We start from the raw sequence: 9,530 nt of genomic DNA, 5'->3' as shown, positions 1-9,530 counted from the left end.
AGGGGAAAGGGGGAAGAGGAAGGAGAGAGTGAGAGAAGGAGAGTTTGGAGAATGAGAGAGCAAGGAGGAAGACATATAGAGGAGAGAGAGAGAGAAAGAAAGAAAGTATGAAGGGTTGCGGGATGATGCAGAATAGTGAGACAGAGGAGGGAAAAAAAGGAGAGAAAGGAGGATAGGTGTGCGAGTTAAACTAACTAATGGATCCAGTTAATCTACCGGTAACTCATAGTTGATGAATATTGTCTATACAGTCAATGGGCTTAACTGGAAACCAGCGGAGGAGAGGGTTCAACAACAGGACCAAGATGGCATCGACTTCTCTTAGCTCAGTAAGAGTTGAGATCCACTTCAACCCAGTAAAGGCAGTAAAGTCTAATCACAGAGTGTTGGTAGACCCAGTTATGAAAGAGAGAAATGGAAGGATGGAGTGAAGGATGGAAGAAGGGATGAAGGGAGGGAGTAGAGGTGGTGTCAATTAAGGAGAAATATGGCAGGGTTAATTTCCGCCAATCACTGAGTGACTTCAGTTTTACCCCGGCCAGTCAGTGTGAAAGTGAAAAGCCTGTGTAAATGATCATCCCTAGATCCCTGATTTTCTACATTTCGAACTCCACCAAAGAGACTTATATCTCCATTTAAATGTGAAGGAATTTTCTCCCTACACTGAACTACACTCATCACCACACGTACACACTGACACACACGGGCTGTAGATCATAGGTGTGGGCAGGAGTGTCAGCACTCAAACACACACTGTACCTTATAGCCTGGTTTAATAGAGGAGACCCAGCATGAATCCACACAGACGCTCTGTTCCATTCACTCACACAGGTAACAGTCTCCGCCATTCACACTGCATGCTGTCCCCGGAGGGTAATATACCTTCTGTGCGTGTGTGTGTATGTGTATATACATCGTTCTTTGTGTGTGACTGTGTGTATGTATCTGTACGTGTGTGCATCCCTATATGTGTGTCCCCATAAGTGTGTATCTGTGTGTGTATCTGTGTGTGTCTGTGTGTGTGTGTGTGTTTCCGTGTGTGTGTGTGTGTGTGTGTGTGTGTGTGTGTGTGTGTGTGTGTGTGTGTGTGTGTGTGTGTGTGTGTGTGTGTGTGTGTGTGTGTGTGTGTGTGTGTGTGTGTGTGTGTGTATCCGTGTGTGTGTGTGTTTGAGCTGATGTAGACAGTGTAGAGGGGCCATCAGTGCAGCGTTTCCACCTCTCCTCTTTATGAGTCTGGCCTTTTAAAAACACACTGGATTTATGGTCAGTTTAGGCGGTATTTCATAGAAAGAGTGTGTGTGTGTGTGTCCAGGCCTAAAATAGGTGACGGTTAGAAAGAGGCACCATTCGTATACGAGAAGAGTGTTAAAGGGAGGATTGAGCTGTCCTCCTTACCAAAAATGTTACACTGACACTTTTACTGTCCCAAGCTCCCGCTCCACACACTGGAAATAGATGTTATTTAGACAGGACCATAACGTAACTTCATTAAGACATTATAAGAGTGTTTGTATATATTTGACATAATAACTGCATCACAATGCATTAAACCTTCCAAAATTAGGAAAAGGATTAAGGATTCCACGGTAACGGAATTATGCTTTCAGTCAGTTTTTTCCCACTTTATATGGGAAATATATGCCAAACAAAAACCATTGACTTCAAAGTTTAACAAACCATATAACTCTATGCACAAGGACTATTTTTAACAATTTCAATTGAAAAATTACAAAAACTAATTTAGTGGAAGAACTGTGCAATGCAAAAAAAAAAAGTAAAATGATCTTATTCTACTGTACTGTACACTACCTTTCTTTACTGTACTGTACTGCTGTATTGGACTGTACTTTACTGTGCTCTACTCACTGTACTGGTACTGTATTGTACTTTACTGTGCTCTACTCAATGTACTGGCACTGTATTGTACTTTACTGTGCTCTACTCACTGTACTGGTACTGTATTGTCCTTTACTGTGCTCTACTCAATGTACTGGTACTGTATTGTACTTTACTGTGCTCTACTCAATGTACTGGTACTGTATTGTACTCTGCTGTGCTCTACTCACTGTACTGGTACTGTATTGTACTCTACTGTGCTCTACTCAATGTACTGGTACTGTATTGTACTCTACTGTGCTCTACTCACTGTACTGGTACTGTATTGTACTCTACTGTGCTCTACTCAATGTACTGGTACTGTATTGTACTCTACTGTGCTCTACTCACTGTACTGGTACTGTATTGTACTCTACTGTGCTCTACTCACTGTACTGGTACTGTATTGTACTCTACTGTGCTTTACTCACTATACTATCCAAACTTATGAAACATACACCTATGATTGATTTGATTTGACCAAATCTAAACCTATCAAATTAAATGAAAGTCTGTGGGCGTTAACATCAAGACCAGGGTGGACTGACCGAATGTCAACTACTTTCCAACGTCCGTGGTCGGTCGTCCGGTGTCGATAGGTGCTCAGTTGGTTCTGGTTACAGTACATGGGAAAAGAGGGAGCCCATCGGTAGGTGTCAGTAAGAGCTGGGAGATGTTACATTAACTGGAGAGTGAGAGGCAGAGAGGGAGAGAGAGTAGGAGGGGTTGTCCAGACTCACACTCTTGGTTTGACCACCAGAAAACAGAAAGACAAAGAAAACAGTTATGAGCTGAACATAACAGTATGTCAGTAGAAGGGAGGATAATGGCAGGTGGCCAAACTGTGATTTGTGAATATTGTGATTTCCCATTGTAGCCAATTCAGTTGCAGTAACTCCATTATTGATTTTGGGGTAATTCTGTTAATTTGGTAACGGAGTTACGCTTCTGAATAAGTTAACAATTCTTAACCAAAATAAATATACAAAATAATCACTATAACTAATTGGTATGTCTACCATTACTTGTTACTTCTGTGAACTTTCATTACCCTCCCTCCTCTTGAGGAAGAAAAATGAGCAAATATCTTCAAGATATGTGGGGTTTGGTAACGGAATTACAAGGCAATATTTCTTAAACTTACAGAAGGTAAAACATTTCTCCAAAACTAAATATAAGTGTTGATATTACACTGAACAAAAATATAAAAGTAACATGTAAAGTGTTGGTCCCATGAGCTGAAATAAAAGATCCCAGAAATGTTCAACACGCACAAAAAGCTTATTTCTCTCAAATCTTGTGCACAAATGTGTAACATTTTTGATTTGACCTTTATTTAACCAGGCAAGTCAGTTAAGAACAAATTCTTATTTTCAATGACGGCCTAGGAACAGTGGGTGCCTGTTCAAGGGCAGAACAACAGCTCGGGGGTTTGAACTTGGAACCTTCCGGTTACTAGTCCAACGCTCTAACCACTAGGCTACCCTGCCGCCCCATCTCTGTTAGTGAGGATTTCTCCTTTACCAAGATAATCCATCCACCTGACAGGTGGGGCATATCAAGAAGCTGATTCAACAGCATGATCATTACACAGGTGCACCTTGTGCTGGGGACAATAAAAGGCCACACTAAAATGTGCAGTTTTGTCACACAACACAATGCCACAGATGTCTCAAGTTTTAAGGAAGCGTGCAATTGGCATGCTGGATGCAGGAACGTCCACCAGAGCTGTTGCCAGATAATTTAATGTTCATAATGCCGAGGCCTCATGTTGCAAGAATCTGTACTCTTTTCCTGGATGCTGAAAATGTCCCAGTTCTTCCATGGCCTGCATACTCACCAGACATGTCACCAATTGAGAATGTTTGCGATGCTCTGGATCGACGTGTATGACAGTGTGTTCCAGTTTCTGCCAATATCCAGCAACTTCGCACAGCCATTGAAGAGGAGTGGGACAACATTCCACAGGCCACAATCAACAGCCTGGTCAACTCTACGTGAAGGAGATATGTCGCGCTGCATGAAGCAAATGGTGGTCACCACAGACATGGACTGGTTTTCATATCCACACCCATACCTTTTTTAAAGGTATCTGATCTGTGAACAACAGATGCATATCTGTATTCCCAGTCGTGTGAAATCTATAGATTAAGGCCTAAGGAATTAATTTCTATTGACTAATTTCCTTATATGAATTGTGGCTCTGTAAAATCTTTGAAATTGATGCATGCCACGTTTATATATTTGTTCAGTATAGTTGGCAGGGGTCTTCACGTCAACATTATTGTATTTTGATGTATTTCTGATAACTTTTAAGACTTTTTCTGCTATATGTTTTCCATGCCAACATCTGTTTATCCAAAAATCAAAGCACTTACAGTACTACCTAATTATTAAGCTGAAAAATGGTTGAAAATGTATTCTATGCCTTAATTGAAAAAAAAGATGGACTCTTATTTGACACCCAATTTGATATGCTTCTATAAACTTCACATGTTGGTGCTCATGTGTCCTTTTAGAATGAAATGCCCAGAACTAGCTTTCTCATGACCCAAATACTTAGAACATAACGCTCCATTTTTCAAAGACAGAATCAACTAAAATTAACTGAAGTTGCATTTTAAAGCTTCATTCCGATTCTACATGGCCTCCCCATTTAACAACAACAACACCAGGCCTAACCATCCAGCCCAGAAGACATCTTTTGTCCATTCCTTCATTCTATCTGTAGTCTAGTAGCCTATTAGCAGAGTGGTCATTAGAGCCTCTAGCCCCCAGTGTATTACTGATGGTCAAATGACAGGGGGTTAATAGAATGTTGAGGGGCCAGAGGCACAAAGGTAGGCAATGTTCAGTTGGATAGGCAGGGCCATGCAGTCTCTCTCTCTGTATAGGAGGCTGGTTGAAAACCCCATTCATGGCCAGGGCTAATGCTGCGTTGTAATTAACTGTGATTACTGGAGCAGAGGGCTCTCTCTCCCTCTCCCTCGCTCCCTCCCTCCCTCCACTGGTTTCCTGGGCAGACCTAGGACCTCAAGCCCCCGGTGCTCATGGGAAATCGTGTGCATGCCTGGCCCCAGAAAGGCCTCCATTCAGCGGGCCGCATGCTTGACCTCTCAGGGGTCAGCACTCTGCTTTGTGTCCCGCGACCCCACCGCGACCTGGGGTCACCTACAGAGGTCAGTAGGTCAAATCCAGATGCCTGTGTCTAATTTCACCCCGACTGGATTATCCTCCCAAATCTGCCCTGAAATGTGTCCCCAGAAAAATGCCCCTAACTACAACTGCTGGCCATGTACCTGGTCCTGCCCCCGCCAGTCTTAGCAAGGCAACTGCCTTCCATACCTTCATGTACCCATCTCCTGCCGGCCTCATTGCACGCACGCAAGCACACACACACACACTCCCTCAGACCCCAGCCGTATCCCAACCGAGGCCTTGGGCCTACCTTGAGGGATTAAGTGTGGACAGCTAGGACCCTCCAGCCAATCAACCAGTCTGTCACATTGATTTTGAGGGGTCACTGGAGCACAATGGCTAGGCTTTTCGTGTCTTAACCTCCCCATACCTCCGTGATGCACACACACTTGCGCATGCACCCACACACACACTCTTTCTCCTTCCCTCTCCCACCACCGAAAGCTCCATCGGATCCCTGCCTGTCAAATCCCCCTTCCCCAGAGCCCTTACTGGGGTAAAGTGCTCGGGTCATCCCCCTCCTCTGGTCCCACACCTGCCTGGTCAGATGACACAATAACCACTAGTGCTCAGGGAAGTTACCCTAACCACAGATCTAGCCTATAGGATCGTTCGTCTTCCTTTCCCCCAGTCATAACTGTAACATTTGGAAGAAATACACAAAACTGAAGCAAAGAATCTGAAGCAAAGAACATCTATTCTTCTTTGAAGTTTTATGTCATACTACACCTATTGGTGTATTGCTGTCTCCTACTGTATGGGTTCTTCTTCTTTGATATTACTGTGGTCTGCAAACAAATGCTATAGGTGCATGCCTCCGCCTATTGTTTTGGCTGTATATCAGCAAAAAATAATTAACATAAAAGTAAACTAAATAAACTAAACTCAATGTACTCCTTTATTCAGATTCAACTGCCAACACCCATCCCTACAGGCTCTGGTGCCTGAGAAGGAAGAGCATCTTCAAATCAAATTGTCTTTGTCACATGCGCCGAATACCTTACAGTGAAATGCTTACTTACAAGCCCTTAACCAACAATGCAGTTTTAAAAAATTGACTTGGCGCTAGATCTTTGGACAGTAATCTTTGCAATGTTTTGGCAGTGAAGTCCTTGGAAACCCAAAAACCTCTCAGCCGCAGATACTATTAAGGCCAGTTTGTTGGACTTTTTGTTTGTGTGTGCAGTACAATTAATCACATGCATAATAAACACCATAAAATAAGATTGTCTATTCTCTGCCTGGAGGTTTTTCATATGGTCGCGGCTGCGCAAACACAGTTCATTGGTTGGATCTTGGGACGCTATTTTTCCGAAATGCTGTAACACGCCTGGCCGCTAGAGAACGCCCAAGCGCATCATGAACAGTCTTGTCACGATTCAACGACAAAAGAGATAGGAATCCCAACTGCAATGAATAAAACAGTATTAACACCCACCCAGCAGACTATAGTCATGCTGCGTCACGCAATCCCTTCTCGAAAGTCAGGAGTCGAGAAACTTCACTGTTTTCCACGAAAGTACGTAATGTCACGATTCCAAAGCTATACGATATTACAGAGAATAGGATAGTTATCTTACATCTCGGAAAAGATTTGTAATGTTGTACTCCTTGTTCCCGAATTTCATGCTAATGTTGGGTTTCTAAGCAAGCGCCAAATTGACTCCCATTGCCTCCTTGAAGGAGAACTCGCCTGGTCCCAAAATAGCCCAGAATGCATCGTGCGACGTATGGACCATTTACACATTGGGCGTTAATACGATTTCAAAGAACTTTCCCATGCCCTCAAAAGCATCTCTGGGTATAATATGAGCCAGATGCATTGGTAATAAACTGCACAGCTTTAACAAAGAACAAATCAGAGAAAATAGGCATCGTTGTGAGTGCGGGACTCCGCGATTGTACAGCAGAGGCATTACAAGGAATCCTGTCGATGAATGTTCCTTCCACACAGGGACCTGGAGTGGGGTGGGGATTTATTTTGTTTGTATTGTATATGACGTTGGTATTTTCCCGCAATGGATATTTATTATTTATCGTTCAGAATCCATACAGTAGGTGGCGGCAATACACCAATAGGTGTAGTCTGTCATAAAACCTTAAAGACGAAGAAGAGTAAGAGCCAGATTCATACTTCCTGTGTACACGTTCAGGAAAGAGTGATTTCCGTAGCTTTTGTAGTTGTTTATCTCATGGTAAATATGAAAATAAAACTTTATAGCATTATGTGATGAATATAAATTGATAACGGTCTATTTTAACCAAGTGGACGAGTCACCGATGATAACATAAGCTTCAACATCAAGGGAATCGAAAACTGTTAAGGTTAGGTGTGTGTTGAACAAAGTTTTTGCAACAACAAAAGCTCGATTTCCTTTCAGCTGTCAATTTTTCATTTTGAACGTACATGCACGATGCAGATAAATGTATTTTATTTCGTGCAATGAAATATAACTACATGTATTTTAGCTGAATGATCTAGTTTGCCTGTTTGGAATGTTTTGGTTTCTCTAGCTATCCTACTAGCGCCACGTCACATAGCTCTTGAAAAGGATACGCTTTGGAAAAAGCAAAGCAGAATCGGACGGATTCAACTACTGTCACCATCGTTACTTGGACCAAATAACGGCCGCAACTTTACAGTGGTAATTTCTCTACGTAGTACTGAACGTTTTTTGTGTGGTGAAGAAAACCTAAACATTCAAAATGACGGCGGCGGCTTCAAACTGGGGTTTGATCATGAACGTGGTCAACAGCATCGTTGGAGTGAGCGTTCTGACCATGCCGTTCTGTTTCAAACAGGTACGGTTTCCGCTATCTTACACCGGTCACACGATTATTCCATTGCAGATGTAGTTTATCTTATCGTGTGTAGCGACTTTGAACTCACGATAAGCTACTAGTGTGACGGCAGGTAATGAGTGAACATTTGTTCCGTGTTTACCTTTCCACGCGCCTTAACAGGTGCATTATACAGGCTGTGCACCTCATGCTTTATGCTGATCTTGACATCTTTGTACCGAATTGCAGTTTTAGGCCCCCATCATGCCCCTGTCAAACTGAAATGTGTATGACAGAGTTGCCATATTTGCAGTTTTGACATAACCCTCTCTGTCTCTGCTTCTCTCGCTCTAGTGTGGGATAGTGCTGGGGACTTTGTTGCTGTTCTTCTGTTCGTGGATGACCCACCAGTCGTGTATGTTTCTGGTCCACACGGCTAACAGCACCAAACGCAGGACCTATGCTGGCCTAGCTTTCCATGCCTACGGCAAACCAGGCAAAACACTGGTGGAGACCAGGTATGTGTCCTTTCCTTTGAGAGCCAATACTGTTTTGATGTATGTCTTGTGTCTTTAGAGCCTTGATCAAATGCTAATATCTGAATTTCTCTCCCTCTTCCTCCCACTTTCTCTTGGTCTCTCCCGCTCTTCCTCTACAGTATGATAGGTCTGATGTTGGGGACCTGTATTGCCTTTTATGTCGTCATCGCTGACCTGGGCTCTAATTTCTTCGCCCAATTGTTGGGCCTACCGGTAGGAGTCAAGAGTTTTGAATTACAGAAGCAATCAGAGAATACAATAGGGCTGCATGATTTGGACAAAATACCCAAGTGCACATGTTTTGGGCCAGATATTGCGATTATGAATTGAGATTTTTAAAAGCTTGGTAATTCCATCAGCCATGGTTAATACAAGTGTCTGGGTAGAGGACATCTCTTCTAAAATGAGATCATATGAATTAATACATACCGTGCTAACTGAATAAAAAACAAATTAAACAAATATGTTATACATATGATAGCAGATAGGATTATTGCACCCACATATTAACCAATGGAATATAAAGCTTATGATTGTGTAATTATGTATAAGTAGGCCCAATCATTGTTATAATTTAAATGAAGGCAAATTGCTTTAAAAACATCTGACACGTAGCCTACTTATTGCAAGGTGCAGCCTGTGATCAAAACATTGGAGTTTGGTCCAATCAACAACGCGATGGCCTTTACCGCGTTTGGTCCAGTCAACAACACGATGGCCTTTACCGCGTTTGGTCCAGTCAACAACACGATGGCCTTTACCGCGTTTGGTCCAGTCAACAACACGATGGCCTTTACCGCGTTTGGTCCAGTCAACAACACGATGGCCTTTACCGCGTTTGGTCCAGTCAACAACACGATGGCCTTTACCGCGTTTGGTCCAGTCAACAACACGATGGCCTTTACCGCGTTTGGTCCAGTCAACAACACGATGGCCTTTACCGCGTTTGGTCCAGTCAACAACACGATGGCCTTTACCGCGTTTGGTCCAGTCAACAACGCGATGCCCTATGATGTTTGCAAGCACCGACCTTTCAGTTGAAACTACTCATCAAGTGTAGTTTCAAAGGAATGTAGGGCTCGGTGGTAAACAACATGTGTGAACTCTGCTTCAACTTCTCCATTTTGTTATATAGTG

The 9,530-nt window shown here is 42.9% G+C and overlaps 1 protein-coding gene across 7 annotated transcripts in view; it reads left to right on the top strand.

The window, feature by feature from the left end:
• Positions 1-7,167: 7,167 nt before the first annotated feature.
• The window catches only part of LOC118402906 (putative sodium-coupled neutral amino acid transporter 10), a 30,705-nt gene continuing 28,342 nt past the window's right edge, over positions 7,168-9,530 (top strand). For 2 of the 7 annotated variants that reach the window (XM_035801271.2, XM_035801267.2), the window contains exons 1-3: positions 7,192-7,875; positions 8,209-8,372; positions 8,513-8,606. In XM_035801271.2, coding sequence (XP_035657164.1) covers positions 7,780-7,875; positions 8,209-8,372; positions 8,513-8,606 — 354 coding nt within the window. In that variant the 5' untranslated portion in view covers positions 7,192-7,779. Of the gene's footprint in view, positions 7,876-8,208; positions 8,373-8,512; positions 8,607-9,530 lie in introns of all 7 variants that reach the window. The other 5 variants (XM_035801270.2, XM_035801272.2, XM_035801269.2 and 2 more) reach the window with 4 other exon arrangements.

This window comes from Oncorhynchus keta, chromosome 24, assembly GCF_023373465.1.
Source record: "Oncorhynchus keta strain PuntledgeMale-10-30-2019 chromosome 24, Oket_V2, whole genome shotgun sequence".
NCBI lineage: Eukaryota > Metazoa > Chordata > Actinopteri > Salmoniformes > Salmonidae > Oncorhynchus > Oncorhynchus keta.
This window is presented reverse-complemented; position numbering and strand designations above follow the sequence as displayed.